General features: G+C 38.4%; 2 protein-coding genes across 2 annotated transcripts in view; one reads left to right on the forward strand and one right to left on the reverse strand.

Moving 5' to 3' along the window:
• LOC145470639 (rab3 GTPase-activating protein catalytic subunit-like) overlaps positions 1–11,888 on the reverse strand; it is a 25,775-nt gene extending 13,887 nt beyond the window's left edge. The window contains exons 1-13 of the mRNA XM_081454452.1: positions 11,627–11,888; positions 11,477–11,529; positions 9,034–9,109; positions 7,629–7,694; positions 6,616–6,742; positions 6,204–6,291; positions 4,890–5,009; positions 4,548–4,713; positions 3,876–4,057; positions 1,797–1,865; positions 1,605–1,678; positions 1,192–1,278; positions 181–347 (exon numbers count right to left, since the gene is read on the reverse strand). Coding sequence (XP_081310578.1) covers positions 181–347; positions 1,192–1,278; positions 1,605–1,678; positions 1,797–1,865; positions 3,876–4,057; positions 4,548–4,713; positions 4,890–5,009; positions 6,204–6,291; positions 6,616–6,742; positions 7,629–7,694; positions 9,034–9,109; positions 11,477–11,529; positions 11,627–11,788 — 1,437 coding nt within the window. The 5' untranslated portion in view covers positions 11,789–11,888. The remainder of the gene's footprint in view (positions 1–180; positions 348–1,191; positions 1,279–1,604; positions 1,679–1,796; positions 1,866–3,875; positions 4,058–4,547; positions 4,714–4,889; positions 5,010–6,203; positions 6,292–6,615; positions 6,743–7,628; positions 7,695–9,033; positions 9,110–11,476; positions 11,530–11,626) is intronic.
• Position 11,889: 1 nt separating this feature from the next.
• Positions 11,890–15,737, forward strand: LOC145470680 (neuralized-like protein 2). The gene is made up of 3 exons (XM_081454502.1): positions 11,890–12,175; positions 13,200–13,536; positions 15,160–15,737. Exons 1-3 carry the CDS (start codon positions 11,972–11,974, stop codon positions 15,270–15,272), a joined length of 654 nt encoding a protein of 217 aa, XP_081310628.1. The 5' UTR covers positions 11,890–11,971; the 3' UTR covers positions 15,273–15,737.
• The last annotated feature ends 1,254 nt before the right edge of the window (positions 15,738–16,991 follow it).

Genomic DNA, 16,991 nt, shown 5'->3' on the forward strand with positions numbered 1-16,991 from the left:
TTGACTGTTCCCACCTAAGGGGTGCAGGTTGGGCACTTAATCGGGGTGGGTGCTTATTCAAGGTTCAATATTGGGTGCCTCATTGAATAAATATGGTAATTACAAACAGCACAAAAACTATAAACATTGCCTAGGCCAATTGAAGTTTGCATGATATAGTCAAAGCTGAGCAATGCATACCTTAAGGATTTCATGCAGAAGTTTCCCAGGGATAGGAAATTCCTGTGAGCTACGTTCACTCATGGCTGATATTCTCGATGTTGCCCTGGAAACAGCAGTAGATAATGATGCCACATGTGGGGCTTCTGTGAGTCTCTGCAGAGCATGGGTTATATCTGCCACATTGTCTGAATAAAATAAACAGCAAATGTTTTCAACATTGTAAAATTAGTATTTTTGATGATGCCAGTACTAAATTGCGACTTTTAACTTGTATGGGGAAAAGCCTGTTTTGAAAACTCTTGTTACAAAAGAGGTGAAGAGAAAATTAAAAATAGCAGACATTTCAGGCCCTTAGGCTAAATTCCACAAAGGAAATTTTGGTGATTTTATGAAGTAAGCTGCATTTCAAGGTGACCGGTTTGAATATGGCACTAACTACACCCCAAGGAAAGTACATGTAAAGTCCATTAAGTCTCAATTTCTGCCACTCTCTTGGGTCTGATTGCATTCCTCCCTCTTTCCCGAACAAAAGGACTGGAGGATCAGAGTGATATAACTGACTGATTACAGAATTATACCTCTCCATTTTTGTCTGGTTACCCTAGGAGTTTAAAAGTGTATGCCAAAGTGTACCAAAAAATACAAAAGAGACATTTTAAGTGGGAAGCCAAGGCAAAGTAACCACCTTCAGTAGACTGTTGTCTATAAAATTGGAATGCATGGAAAAGGAATTTTGTTATTGTGGTTGCTTGGTTTTTGACCCTAATTTCCAGATACTTTTAGATTTAGAGTGTTGATTTTTAGAATAATTTTTAGAGTAATTTTTATCTAGCTACATTATTTCTTTTTATTCTTATTTTATCTATATCCATAAATAATATTTCATCCTCCTGGGCAAAGAGAAAAACTGGAAAATATAAGTGTCTCTCCTAGATGACAACGCAGCAAAGGAAAAAAAAAAAGCTGTACAGATTTACGTAGAAATGACAACTAATGTGTGGAATTCTAGTAGTCTCTACAATTACTCACCATCATCATCCATGGCAGTCTTATTCAGCAGCTGCATCGTAGACTCTTGCCGGTGACACAGTGTCATGTATCCACTAAGATATTCACCTGCGAATCAATAAAACATCATTGTTTCAGATCATCAGCAGTACATGTCTATTTGCCCTTACCCTTCCAGGTAGGAGGGGGTCTTGGAAACAGTCATAAGCTGTTTACTTTTGGTTTTTGTGCCACATACTGTAATAATAAAAGTACTAACTAACTTAGCTTGCTCGAGCCATATTGTGGAATATTGGCCCTTGCTATTTTTGTACAGACCTTGCTGTTCTTGGTCTGTACTGCCATCACCTTGGGCCAATATTTCTCAGCACGGCCCTTGTGCTCAGTTGGTAAGAGGACAGCCATTAAAAAAAAAAACAATAATCGGAACTAACCTAATAAGCACTGGGGATTGTCATTCATTCTCGCTCTCACACACCACTGAGGGGCATGACAAGGGTCTAGATCACTGAAACAAAAAAAAAAAGCTCAAGTATTCAGGTTTAATCTCTTAGAATGAAGCAGACTAAGAACAAGATAACAACATCCAGGGTAGCAAAAACTCTCTCTGAAAATAAAGCACTTACGAGTAGACAGAATTGTCAACAATGACTTCCTCAGATAGGCAAGGCCACGTTGTTGACAGATGAAGCTCTCTGTTATAAAAATTCATGAAAAAAACACACTATTGTTAAAATTAAACGTTCAGCAAAGTAGAATCTTATGATTTTTTTTCAAGCTATATGGGTATGTGCTGCTGTAAAGGATGTGGTTTTCAGGCTGTTTAGTCTGGGATAGGGTATACATGCAGAATTCAGACAGTGTTGGTCTAGAATGGGGTATAATTTTCCGAAGAGTGGCCAGTGTAAATATATTTTAGTGTAAAACAGGGTTCTTTACTTGGGGTAATAATAAAAACTGAAACTCAGAAGTGACTCTGTAAGATATTAGTTTATTTAGCATAAGTTGGACTATGATAATGATAAGGTTTTTGCATTGAAAATAGCTAGTCTGGGATAGGGTGGGGGGTTTTGGCACCTGGTCAAATTGCGGTTGTTTCGCCAACGAGTTGTTTCACCAACAACTCGTTCGCCAACGTCTTAGGTCAATTCACCAACGTCCTAAGTCGCTTGGCCAATGTCCTGCTGGTCAATTCGCCAACGTCAGATATCCAGCACTAACGAAAAAAAAATCTGCTTATTGATGTTTGGAATGCAATCCTGATCCTTGGGTGATCCTTGGGTCAAGAAATTTTATTTAAGCCACTGCCAGTTTCGCTTGACTGACTTTAGATCAATTTGCATGTTTTTGATAGTTTCACAAGCTGGCTCGTGGGCACTACATTGCGATAATTTTCACAGTGAAAATTGACAGTTTAATACCAAAGTCCGATGGCTTCCAAAATTTTTGCAAATACCACACCAATTCGCTGATAATGCATTACGATGTAAAATGAGATTTTACTGTCATGCCAGTAAAATATAGTTAATGGAGTGTGACATATGTTCTGAATGAGCCGTTCATGGCGGCATCACTTTCTATAGAGCTATTGAGCAGTTATATTCCACAGGTCAACAAACTGTAAGCCTTATTGTAGCTAAACCTAAAACATTGTAGCTTTGTTATCTTCTGAACATTATAATGTACCATAGCATTGGTGCAAAGCATTAAAGCACTATTCATGTTTAAGATGTTACACGTGTTAGGGTAAGCTGTTCGGTAATACAGCCTTTTCTACTGGCTTACAAGCAGACGAACGTCTCCATATAAAAGCTCGGAAAACTGTTCAGAGTCCATTCTGAGTTCGTCTAAGCAACGTAGCTATTACTTATTGTAAATCTATCGTTTAATTTTCCCTCCCTCCCTCCCTTTGGAGACGAGGTTGGTCATGTATTCCTGCATAATAAACAAAGGGTCACTCCTGTGTGGTGTGGTTAAGTCTGCGCAGCAACTTCCCCCAAGCTTGTTGTTTTTTCATCGCCTTTGAACATCGCTTGCTAACCGATACTCTTGTCCGATCCAGCACGTGCTGTCTGTCATTCAGCTCATAGTGCTGGGGAGATAAGTGAGGTTGTTTTGTCACGCTATCGCCGGAAGTCGCATGGGCTAACCAAACGCAAGGCAGTGTTCCCCCATTAACGCCATCACCAGTTGTTTGTATTTGAGTAATAGCTCTGGTTCAATCGCAAGTCATCACAGTTAACTTACTTTCGCTAGGAACAACAACATTAATTAACATTATATCTTTTCCTTTTTTTTCAGAAGCAAACAGAGTTTGTTTTCATTTTCCAGCCCTATAATCGAGTTAGAAGTAAAATGGAACATCAAGTAAGTAACAACAGCAATTGTATTACAATATATAGTGTCAAATATTTACAAGCACAAAAACTGAAGGTAAACTTTTATTTAGATGTTGGCTAATTGACCAGTAGGACGTTGGCGAAGTGACTTAGGACATTGGCGAATCGACCTAAGACATTGGCGAACGAGTCGTTGGCGAAACAACTTGTCGGCGAAACGACTGGATACCACCTGGTCTAGTATAGGGTTGCAAAATCAAGCTGATCATGTTCTTGTATACAAAAAGGGTTACAATGTCCCAGCAGAACACCCCTACCCAAAGATTTATAGAGTGTCCCCCCAGATTTCAATTAGCTTACATGTACCTTATTGGATCTTGACATGCCCCAAAAGGTAAAGTTCCCAGGTTGTTTACTCCGACTTTACACTCCAAACATGACGACAGATCAGGGGGCTCTTGTGGCCAGGCATAATCTGTCCACTCATCCAGTATGTAAGTAAAACGAACAGTTAATGTGACAGGTGGGACAGGAGAAATTGGACATGCCTAGAAGAAAAACATTTAATACAATTTTCAAGTGGTAATATTTATTCTAAAATGAATCTCTATCATAAGAGATGTGGGTTTCTAAAAACACTTCTCCAATAGTTACAGAGAGGTGTGCCATATCTATTAATTATATCAACTACTTGCCTATTGATATAATGCCATTATATGGATAGCTCTGTGGGCAAATATCAGATACCAAATCGTGTACTGTGATCGCATGGTTATTCAAGCAGTTATCTTGCCCAATCGAGATTCCCTGTTGTATCCCATAAGAAAATGGGGCCTTGTATGCCATATAAAAAATCCTTTATTGACCAAGCTTGTTAAGTCTATTAGAAGGCTGGATATCGGCCTCAATCATTTTTGTGTGTGTGTTTATGGACCTTGACTGCTTTTCAGTCCCTTAACACACACAGAAAAAGATTTCAGCCACTATAATATCTAGCTAAATGTATCTTGACCACCCACGTTTAGAAGGTGAACCTACCAATTTGTCCTTGAAGATTTCAAGAAGTCCAGCTAAATGTCTGTATTGAGCAGGGACATGATGCAGGTGAGAAATCTCAAATACTGTGCGAAATCCACCTCCAATACAGAGTCCAATGTAAATCTTTCTCCATCGCTGAAGAACTTGGGCAAACATGGGAACTGTGCTGCAAAGTGAAAATATTAGTGATTTGTTGCTGAATATGTATTCAAGTATAATTATAATTAATAATGGTAATAGGACTCAGTGGAGTCCAATTCGGTCTGTTATCATACGAGTGATTAACAAAATCGGACGACCGCAAAGCTTTTTTCACTATACTGGTATATTGAACTTGCATACCATTTGGAGTTAGTGGCAGCAATCCCAATGGAACTAAGAAGAAGATGACACTTGGATTCACTATCGACAGCTTCAGTATCCTCAGCTGGATGAATAACAAGAAATTCCTTTACACCATACCTATTAAAGCAAAAATAATTTCATTTGTCAGCTCAGCTGTAGCTCTCAATGGTAGAATTAAAAGAGAGTACTTCATGGAAGCAGCATCTTTGAATATATACAGGGTTTATACCTTTTTCAGAAACAAATTTCCAGGACTTTTCCAGGACTCAGATTGATTTTTGCAGAACTCTATAATTCACATTAACCCTTTCATTAACAAGATCTCAATGTTAATTCTCCTTACTGTCTTTCATGCCTTTCATATTTTTTTACTTGAGTTTAATAGAATTCCAGAACTTTCCAGGACCAGTAGCCCTTTACCAGGACTTTCCAGTCTTGGAAAATGCCACAGTAAAATTCCAGGACCTTCCAGGTTTTCCAGGACCCATACGAACCCTGTATATAGCAAGTTAAATTCTTGAAAGCCAAAACGTTCTTAATTTGCAGTGCTTTCAATAACTGAAATTTGAATTATGTGGCTACCCTGGTACAACACTCATCACTGGACAGAAAAGTCCATAAGGGTGATTTTTGAAAGCTACTAAAATTGAAGGGATACATGGAAAAAGAGCCTAAGTGACATCTGATAGGCAGCAAGATTCTCCTAACAAATTGCTTTCCCCTTCCTTCCACAAAAAAAAAAGGAGAATTTGACATGAGACCAAGAGTCACTGGATCTCTTTTTGGATGCACCCCTTCAATTAAAGATGCCGATTCATAACAGAATACCGACTGGAGCCCCAGTCAGGTACACAACCTTATTGATTTAGCACTGATTAAAGATTAGCTGCATATACAATGATTAACTTTCTCAATCATACATTTTCCAATCTAGCCTAACAAATGTTTACCACAGAGTCTTCTCATCTTCTGCATGTTACAATTACAGCTAGCTATGTTGCACCTTTGCCGATAATTTACACTGTACTTGTAAGGAGGACTCGAAAAACAGTGCCGTCCAACCACCCCAGACAAGCAGATTTTCCTGCCACCAGGCAAGTAACTTTTTATTCTTACTTGTCCATTGGGCAAGGGCAAGGGCCCAGGCAAGTGGTCTGCCAACCAATTTAAAAAGAAAATTAATTTTGTAAACTAAAACTTGCCCAGGGCAAGCAAACTTTGAGAGCTGAAAGTCCAAAGAGCAAGCTGGAATTCAAGTTGATTTTTGGAATCCTGTACACGCAATATAATTTGAGGTCTTTTTTAACTCACCATCTACTTAGACAGTGTGTCCGTGGTGGAAAATCAAATTCCATGTCAAACATTTCCATCATTCCGTCAGGCAAACCATCCTCTAAACCTGGCAAAATCGGATAACATTGCTCATCAATTTCCATTGTCAAGAAATAACAGTTAAATAACTGTTTTGAGAGAGGAGAATTCAGTTGTAAAACAGTAATTGGCAGTAACTTTATTAACAGAGGTAGCCTCTCTTTTCCATATTATTGTGCAAATATTTAGCAGTTCCCAATACTATTCTTATCTATGCTTTTGATTCTGTGCTTCTTATAAATTCTGCCCAACATATATCGTGAACATTAAAAGGTAGTAAATTAAATTAAATTTATAAATGCAATCTGTGAGAAACAAAGTATGTTGTTGTTGTTGTTGTTGAGGTGCACACCTTCTGTTTGCTTGGTAGTATTCCTTGCAGGCTTCTTTCTTGTCCTCAGATGATGGTACGCCACGACAAAATTAAAATTACCAAAGGCTATTCTATCAGAAATTACACCCCAAATTCCTTCTTTTTCCTACGATGGGAAGGAAAACAAGAAAAAAATAGTTGCTCAATAAAGAATCCTATTATCAACAAATCATTTCAAAAAAATATGCAGGAGACTTAAATAGGGGTGGGGAGGTATTTCTGAAAGTCAGTATCAAATGGTGAGTACTGTCCATATCAAGTTACCATTGCCGTAATTATTACAATCAAACTTTTTGAGTAAATAAAACTGTTGGAGCAATCTGTGCCCATGCAGAGTGCATTTGTCTGAAGAAGACCGCAGGTGGCAGTGGAAAATTCAGTTTTAATGTTTTTTTTTTATCTGCTTCAAACTCCTTTTTTAGAAATTTAAAATTTATGAGTAATACTTAAATAAATAATTTTAACACCAGTGAGAACTTTATAACTTACATCACTGCTGCCTACTTCTTCATGGGTTACAACTTGGCAATTAACTCAACAATGCAAACCAGCCAGGGGCTTAGGGTGCACTTTTTACAGAGCGAGGCACCACAGAGAAAGTGAATCAAGCGACTAAGTTGCAAGCCGCTAGCGGGGTGTGGGGGCATGTTTTCAGGACACTTTTATTCCTTCACTTCACTTAGCTTCTTTGTGCGTCGTGGCACATAAGGCCTGTTTATTCCTAGGGGCTATGAAATGCCACTTCCCAGGTTTTCCAGAGAATATTTTCATAAATCAAAACATGGAAAAACGTATGTTGCTTATACTGGTATGTCAACCTTTGGGATAATTGAGATTAGGTTTATAGGAGACGAGATCTGGATTTCTGGAGGTATGCACATGTGTATGTGCGTATATGGCTGCTACACCCCTGCAAGTTTTGTGTTTTCGAAAATATACATATATAATTAACTGACAAAATGTGTTCATCCGACAAGGCCTTCAAGACTTACATTGTCCTTTCTGTTTGGAATAGGATCCAGTTTGCTCTTTTCAAAATTCCCAAATATTCCTTTTCCCTAGTAGAGAAAAGCAAAAAAGAATAAATGGTTCAATCACATAGTTTGTGCTTGCCCTGAACCAACGTGGCTAACACCATCAGAGCTAAGATACCAGTTTCATAGTACACCAAGAAGAGGAGTACTGCGACGAGGTGTGACAAATGGAAAAGCCCAGGACTTGTCAAGACAATGTCAATTAACCCTTTCAATCCCATGGGGAAAACCACATATTTTGTAAAATGGTAACTATAGACTCAAGGGCCCCACATAGTATACACTGTTTGAAAGATATTATTTGTGGGATACCAAACATCACACTAACAGCCATAGAGGAAGACTCAGTTTGAATTGAAAAGCATTCAAAGCGAAAAACAAAAAATTGTTAAAAAATATCTCACTCCTTGTTTAGTTTAGTAATACACCTAAACTATAGCTTAATATGCAGCTCTCAAGTCAGATATTCCTAAGAGGAAAAAGTTGCACAATTTGCAACAAGTCTCATATAGGAGGGGGTATGATTTTATGCTTTCAAATGACAGATCTGTCCAAGAACTTTTTGCAGTTCAAATTTGATAAAAATTGACCAGATATTGAGCATGACTACAATGGCATTTTGTGTCACATGGCATTCCTGGGAGTGAGAGGGTTAAAAGATCCTTGTTTGAAAATCAGAGAGCAAAATTTCAATCAATTCAGGGCAGGAAAAAACCCAAGTCCAATTGTCTGGGGCATGTAGATTTTGCTCTTAGACAAGTGAAGATGGACGTTTGGTGGTCCGGTGGACAAGTGAAATAAGCCTGTCAGTGGTCTTGTTGGTGACTATTTCCAAGTAACTACTGGTGCTGTAATACCGGTAGTTTTCAGGTATCTGACACAACAGTCATTTGTGTCACTGTGCAGTATCTTTCACCCAGTTTGGCACCAGTAAGCTTAATTTGTTATAGCCTATCACTGACTATAGACAGTACTTACTAAATGATGTAGTTGATAAGGCATGATTACTGCGTGCCTATTTGAATTGAAAACTGAAATGTCCTGGTCCACTGGGCAACTGGATTTCATAATGTTTTTCCTGCCCTGTTTGTAATACTTTCATAGACTCCAAGACACTGCATTCTATTGGCAGCAAGTTGTGAGAAAATTATTACATTCTTGCACTGGGCGGAGTCATGCCAATTCTTTTGATAATTTAAAAATTATATAAAACCCTAGTGTGGATTAAGAATTGCAACGATGTTTTCTGTTTGCCAGCAAGTTATTTGAGTATATCAACTTTTAAGACATAAAATCGTTTCAGAAACTATAGAAAAAAAAAGTAAACTAGTTAATCATGCATTAAAAGGTTTTGTTACGATACTTTTGAGGAAGCTGACTTTCTGTTTGAGCCATCTAACTTCCACTCAATGAGAAGGTGCTCGAGTTTCGCAGCAAACCTAAAATCAGAAATGAAAAATTCATCATCTGCTAGAAAACTATGGGATCCTGCTTTTTACAGCAGAAGTGTCAACAGTAGGAGCAAGAGGGGCACTTTTGGCTAGATAATGAATGGTAGTCATGTCTTGCAAACAGACTCAGTCATTTTGCTTAAGTATAAGATATCTGCTAGGTCAGTGGCGGATCTAGACCTTAAGCTAAGAGGGGGGGGGGGGGAGTGGCGCTTTTGTTTTGCTTGCTGTGCCGGCTTTTTTTCCTTCTGTGATTTCTTCTTTTTTTACCCAAAATAAAAGGGGGGACATGGCCCCTGGGCCGCTCCCCTAAATCCGCCACTGTAGGTCACTTGCCCAGTTCTGTTAAGTTGTGTTAAAAATAAATTTCCATCTCAGTGCTCAACACCAATGCTAACCCACTAGCCCAGAATTAGTAAAAGTTCTTGTTGGGCTAGTGAAAATGCACTTCTAATAGCCTGTGGACCAGTTAGTTTTGTGGAAAAATAAATGTACTACAACTCTATAACTTGGAAAGTTCCTTTTTCTAAAACACTTCATCAGGAGCTAGTTTCTATCAGGGTCGTCATTAAGTTTTGAGTCACCTGTAGCCTCCTTCTCCACACCTGTAGCAAACATGTTACTTTGTGGGCGAATTCTATCAACAACTGGCAAGTTCACCCATAGCATCAAGGGAAAATCAAGCATACTCAGCCATAACAGATGTTACGGGTTATAGCCCTTCATGACAGCCCTGCCTATAGCTTAAGTTTTTTAAACCAGAGTACCAACAATCCATGATCCATATCATAGGGGTACGATCGACTTAAGAAACAGATGCCATCTTGGAAAATGCCTTAAGTCCTCACTTCAATTTTACTCAAGAGGGATCTGGGTGAGAGTCACCATAAGTTCACCATCTTCTATTATTCTCCGCCATCATTTTCCTGTGATCAGCCATCACGTAAGAATGAAGATTTCAACAAGACCAAAGTATTTGGACCCGAATAGCAGAGATGCAGAGTAGACTCACCGTTTATGTAATGCTTCGAGAATTGTCTCATAAAATTAAGCGTTTTGTATTGTACTAAACTGAACATGCTGCCAGTCGACTTGCCATGAACTGGCACTTCTATGAAGTCATTGCTTAAGTCACTGAATTATTAAAATAGTTCTGGAGTGGTATTTGGACTTCCACATTAACTATATAAATAAAGAAAACAAATATCGACAACGGAGTGTTATTCTTTTTATTTCATTTAATATACCGTCACTTGCATCTAAGCATGAACATGTGATGCTGAAACATGCTTTAATTGGGTATCAAATGTGGCATGATTGGTCATCAAACATTTGAAGTTTATCAGACCGTAATGCAAAAATGTTAACTCAAAACTTTTCACTTTCAAACTCAAAATGTTCACCATCAACAAATACTACTATACTAGAAGTAAAATCACCTTCGCGAAAGGCATATGCATATTGACACAGGTTAGGGTCAATTTCTCTGAAGAAGTCTTCTAGGTCCAATCTTTCTGCCATTTCGTGTGCTAAACTTTTAACATGAAAAAGTTCGCGTTACGGTCTGCTAAACTTGAAATGTTTGATGACCAATCATGCCACATTTGACACCCAATTAGAACATGTTTTGGTGTCATGTGTTCATGCTTAGATGCAAGCAACTGAATGTTAGTCTTTACGAGTGTCACTGGAAAAATAAAAGGGCTAGGTGTCAGGGGAGGTCAGGGGGAGTACCCCAGAAAGACAGGAATGCTTCCTAATTCTCTAAGTGTATGTTTTTTTTCCTGGCCTTGTTTTGGACCAGTGGCTTGTCCTTGTGGGCTAGTGATTTGCTTTGCTTACTAGCCCACTGTCTAGTAACCGGAAGTGTTAGTGTCGAGCACTGCATCTATCAACATCTACAAAAGGTGTGTTTCCAGAAAATTTCCATATCCAATCCCAGAAAGTATGATTACCAAAACTGGAATTTCCAGAGAGATGGGAGGGGTGGGAGGGGGGGTGTTCAAACCCAAAAACACTCCATCAGGGAGAGGTACAGATATTTTCTGGAACCACACAAGCCAGTAAAGTTTTCCATTTTCGTGATAAAGGAAGGGGTATGGTCTTAGGCTGACCAGTTCAAATGCTAAAGGAAGCCATTTAAGATTAATGAAAGGTAACTGGTTAATGCTAACATGGACCAAAATTACAAGTGGGGGTTCTCTTATTTCAGTTAAAATTTAACAAGCTCGTTAGAGTCTTGAAAACGAAATTACCGGCACAGGACGCTAAATGGTTAGGAATTGAATCACCGTTCTATTATTAAGCTATTAAAGTTTAAACTAACTCCGTCTAATTAAGCTAATTTAAACTTACCTTTCCCATTCAGATGAAGTTGTAAAATCTGTTATTTCAAATACTTCATCCTCCTAAATTTGACAGGGAAAAATAAAGCAAGCGTGCATTAATACCTTCCTTGTAAGATTCATTAAAAACACTTAAAATGATTATATTCTGGAAGCCTACTTCCTCCGCTCTGTCCGCCATCTTTGTTTTACGTTCTGAGCATGCGCTGTCCCGACGAATGGATGCCAGCAATTCAAGAACATTTTTGTCTTCTTTCCATTTTCTCCTAATTGTATTAATAGATTGCCAGATTTTCCACATCAAAGAATCATATTTTTCCATTTAAAAAGAAGATGAAAGGAAAAAATAAATATAAACTTATGATTTTCATTATGACGTCATTAATATTGTACCCAGTCCTCTAAGGGCCACTCGTACAGCGTCCTCTGTCGATATGTCCAGCTGGTCCGGAGGGAAGATTTTAAAGTTTTTTGCGACGCACTTATAACAAGACAAAAGATATTAATGCCTGTTCTTCCTGAGAAATGGGTTATAGGTTTCCACGAAAGGCATGGACGTAACATAACACTCACCAATGGCAATCAGAGAGCTGTAAGAGAAGGTGATACCTACGACCATGGAATGGTTTTTAGCGACAGGCCATTGCACATTGGGGAGGTTTTTCAGCTTAAAATTGAAGAATTGGAATCAAAGTGGGCAGGATCTTTGGTATGTAAAGGTTACATGAAATGCTAAGGGAGCTGTTCTCCTTTAGTACAATTTTTTGTCGCCATTAGTTGAGTTCTCTTTATTACAAACTAACTGAACAATTGAAGTTCCCAATTCCCAATTCCTATGCATTTGCAAATTTGCCCCATGTATGGATCACTACCCGAAATATTTTTAGGTTCGTTGATGATCATGTTACTGTGATTTAGACTAAGTGAAATTCTGAGGTGTGTTTTCCCATGTTATTTTATAATTAAATTTATAAAACTCACTGGGGGGGGGGGGGGGGTGCAAAACAAGGCCCCATTTGTGTGGTTTCAGGTACCCGAGATTACCCCCCCTGCTTCCCCCTCCCGAGTTACCCTGAGTGAGTTAACTTCCTCTCTTTCATTTGAAAAAGTCAAACACCAATTTACATGATTTTCCCTGATGGGAAAGGTGTTGGGGGGGGGGGGGGGGCGATCATTAGGATTCAGGTTTGAGCAACCATTAGCATGGGAGATAAAGATATGTTGCATGACGACCAAATAGGGTGACTGCAAAGGCAACTAGAGAAAAGGGGTACTGAGATGCCAACCTGAAAAATGTGAATTCCAGGAGATTGTCATCGATTTTTCCCCTTCTCAACCCTAAAAAACATAGTACATATTGAGTTTTGCCAAATCAGTCATGGAAATGTGTCAAATATCCCACAAAATGTCCCAAAATTAGTCAAGGATTCACAGTTTGAGAGTCCTTGATATAATTGAATGGTTTGTAATTTAATAGAAAAACATTGCCCTGTATTTTTTTTTTTTTTTGCTGGTTTGCTCTTTGTTTTCATGAAATAATGTCTGCAAAATACTCAGTTTTCATAGTGGCGTCTTTCAGAGATCTTTTGTTGCACAAGGAACAAAAGAAACCTTTTGTTTCACTAAACAATGACATTTGGTTTCTCTTTTAATTTTTAACTTTTTAGCCTTGCAAGTAGCATCTTGATTTGGTTTTTATTAATTAATTAGTAATTTCATTTCTAATTTGTCAGCGATTTGGCATCACTACAAACAACCCCAACTGCCATCTGACAAGAGTAGTTAGAGCCGCAACAGATTTGTTCACACCAGAAGGTCAGGAATACTGGATGCTGTCTGGCACTCGCATACACAATGGAGAAATAGAAAAAGAATATTCTTTTAGCATTCACTCACTTAAAGTTAATGATGTTCTTGGAGTTCAAGTGTTGAGTACTGGTGATTTAATTTATTATGTTAATGGTGTACCCCAAGGCATTGCAATCTCTGGTATACCTGTAAGAAAAGACATATTTGCTGTATTTGATGTTTACGGAAGGACAAAGCAAGTTTCACTGAAATATTTTGGAGGTGAGTATTCACAAACGCTTATATTTTTAACTTTGCTCTCGTTCAATCCTTATTAAGACTAGCAAGAACAAGAACTTCCTTACCAGTTACTTAAAAAGAAGTTCTATTCTGTGGCTTAGAATAATTATTATTATATGTTATATATGTTTGTAACCGATATAACATATGCTCTGATTGGCTAATGATGGGCCATTATTCTCTGTAATGCCTACAGGCTGATAATGGGTCTGCAAAGACAAAGCAAAATAATAAACAACTTATCAACTTTGAATGTTTGGTCTTTATGGGAAAATCTCAAACCTTGGCCTTGCTGTATTGGCCTTGCTATCACTCCATCAATACAGCAAGGTCTTGGTTTGAGATTTTCCTTTAAAGAACTCACTCTCAATTAATAGGCAGTTTACTAAATAAATACACTTAAATGTTGTGGCATTGTCCCCATGTTTGTGTCTCCAGACAATAAAGTTCTCCCCTTTGGTTAAACTCATCAACAAACGATGAGCTTGGGGAATGGTGCCTGAAAGGATGGTGGAGCCCAAAAGCAAACTAAACTGAGCACATCGGGTATCCATGACAACCCTGTGAGCGGCGACCACCAGGCACCATGACACTGCAAAAACAGTGGAAACACGGGATACTTACCACATACTTACCCTCAAGCCAAAGGGAGATGGGTGGGCTGGGAGAAAAGCTTAACAAGCACTGCCCAGCAGCAAAAAACACGCTGAATGATTTGACATCCAAAGCCGAGCTGTTAAATCCCGGCGCCCCTACACAAATCTCCCGGCCACCCTGAACTCACTCTGAGGGAGACTGCTGGCCAGCAATCTTGTTTTGCATTTAACTTAGCCTAAAGTACATTTAGCTACATGAAATTATTTCTGAAATTCTTACACAAAAATTGCGTATTGTTTAGGGACACCAGGATGACTGCTATTGAACATGTTCTATGGACAGATTATTCAATTTCTATTAAAACATAGCTGCTGTGTGTCCACTATTGAAGCCGAGCAATGCAAAGCTGGAATTATAGAGCACATATGTCCTGGATGATGTATTGCCTGTGCAATCACCGCCCTTTCTCAGATGAAAATATTTTTTCTTTATCATGCTATAGACCCTTTTCATAAATGGCTGCCAACTTAAAATTCTTTTGTATGCATATAAATTAGCCTTACTAACTTCGTTTCAGAGTAAAATTCTTTTGAATTATCAACTTCAAAATGAGGTTAGTAAGGCTAATTTTAATAGTTGCAAAAGAATTCATAATTATTGGCTGCCATTTATGAAAGTGGTCTATATTCAAAACCAAATGGAAGATGATGTTCCTATGTTTCCTAAGAAAATAATGCACTTTTGAGGTCTAGAAAAACTGCTGAATGCACTTGCGATCCACTCATACATACACTGGCAGTTTTGTAGACCAAAAGAATACAATATTTTCTGACAGGACATGGTACACCTTCTATTTGGTAGAATAGAAGAGATGTTGTAAAACGCAGAAGTAAGTACATGGACAACCCCCCCCCCCCTCCCGTTTACTGCCCCTGTAAATACTGCTTATGGTATTTCTCCACAATATACATGTGTACAAAATATTACTGTTTGGATTTTACTTGACAGTGGGGACTTTGGAGGAGATCTGCAGGACTGAAATACTCAAATGGGTGAAGGATAAAGACAAATTAGACGAATTACCGATACCAAAGATTCTTAAAGACTTTTTAAAAGAGTGACATAATAGGTACATAGTTGGATAATAATTTATATGAATAAAGCAGAGTTTAGACAGTATAATGTCAGTCCATATGCTTTTATTAAGTAAGGTCACTGAGATGGAGAAAGTATTTTTTCTTAGTTTTCCAAGGAGAAAGCACTTCAGCACTGATGTAACCAAATATTTGCGTCCAACACTCACATCATAATGTTATTGTTGTTTTGTTCTACATCATGCAATAAGCTAAATACATTACATAAGTTTTTTTGTGGCACAGTATAAACATCGTCAAGTTGAGATTCTGTAATAATAGACTTTTGTCCTCTGTTTCTGGAGACGGTGACCAATGCAGTGGCCAATTTTCTTTCTTCCCTCTCTCTCTCTCTCTCTCTCTCTCTCTCTCTCTCTCTCTCTCTCTCTCTCTCTCTCTCTCTCTCTCTCTCTCTCTGTAAATACTTTGTAAAATAGCTGCAATAAAAAATCAAACTTTTACTATTTGTTTCAAGATATCTTGTGTTTAATACATGGATGTTAGAAAAGCTTGGTTGATCTTGCTTTGCGACATGAAAAGAACATATTAAACTTTATGAAATATTTACTTAAGTAAGCTCAGTAAATTTTAACAAATAGAAAAACGCTTTTAAGTACTGTTTTACAAGATTGCTGTGTGGGACTCCACGATATGTCATCGATGTGGTTCATCTTTTGCATGCGTCCATTTGAGCCAGCGTTTCTCAATTCTAGGGGAAGACAGGGCCCTTAAATGAGTGAAATTTCAGTTTAATTTGTTTGTGTGTAGCATAGGCTACCTAAATTTTCTTCCTGCATTTCTCAGATTTCCCAACTTCTATTTTTACTGTCTTGTAGTATAGGACCTGATTTGCATATGCCAAACCCAATCCCATTTGAGTGAACTCAATTATTAACTTCAACAGTTGATTCAAATGTGATTGACCATGCATGGGTTGGGATATTAGTTAAGAACCTTTTTGCGTTTTTTTTTTTTTTTTTCGCATAACATCAAGCAGTGGTGAACCAAGCCTGGGGCCAGGACGAAGGGGTGGGACTCCCACAGAAAAAGGATTGGGGTGCTCATTATACTCTTTTAGGGGTTTAAAAAGTGGTTTTGTTACCTCTTGCATGTAGGGCGTTTAGCCTCAAAAGGTCCACAGCAGAAGCTTTTTCAGTGTACCTTTTAGGATATTGAGTCAACAAAATATGAGAGGGGATGATGTGTTGTTTTAGAATTGGTATCTCTTAGGGGTGAAAAAAATTTCAAGCCACGCCCACAAAACAGGATCTTGGTACCTCCTGGAGGCTCTTTTCGAAATTTCTGATGAAGAAATTTTTTATATGGGAGGCCCAACTCCCCCCGGGGGACAGACTACCCTTTTATTTCTGATAGGTAAATTCTTCTGGCAATCATTTCCTTGTGGTTTTAACTGGTGAAATTTCTAGATCATGTTTATCCAATGAGCAAACAATCTTTTCCCCTGGACCTGTCCTTTTCAATTTTTCTCAAGGAATGACATTCTTGTTCCACAGCCAACTGTTCCTCTTAGCTGGTGGGCATGGGCCTCAGCACGAGAAATAAGGTGGCTTTGGAGAGTGCCTGATTCAACTGACTAGATTCTTGGACTAAGATTTTCACTAAATCAATGTTGTTCCCTTCCCCCCATCAGGGGGAGAGGGGTTCTTGCCAAGGCCCTGCTGCCTTTTTCTCATGCCAAAGTCCTAC

Source organism: Orbicella franksi, chromosome 15, assembly GCF_964199315.1.
Source record: "Orbicella franksi chromosome 15, jaOrbFran1.1, whole genome shotgun sequence".
Classification (NCBI taxonomy): Eukaryota; Metazoa; Cnidaria; class Anthozoa; order Scleractinia; family Merulinidae; genus Orbicella; species Orbicella franksi.

Coding starts and splice junctions, on each gene's coding strand:
- LOC145470680 (XM_081454502.1), top strand. CDS start 11,972: ATGCCTGTTCTTCCTGAGAAATGGGTTATAGGTTTCCACGAAAGGCAT. Junction 12,176..13,199: donor CAAAGTGGGCAGGATCTTTG/GTATGTAAAGGT, acceptor CTAATTTGTCAG/CGATTTGGCATCACTACAAA. Junction 13,537..15,159: donor TTCACTGAAATATTTTGGAG/GTGAGTATTCAC, acceptor TTTACTTGACAG/TGGGGACTTTGGAGGAGATC.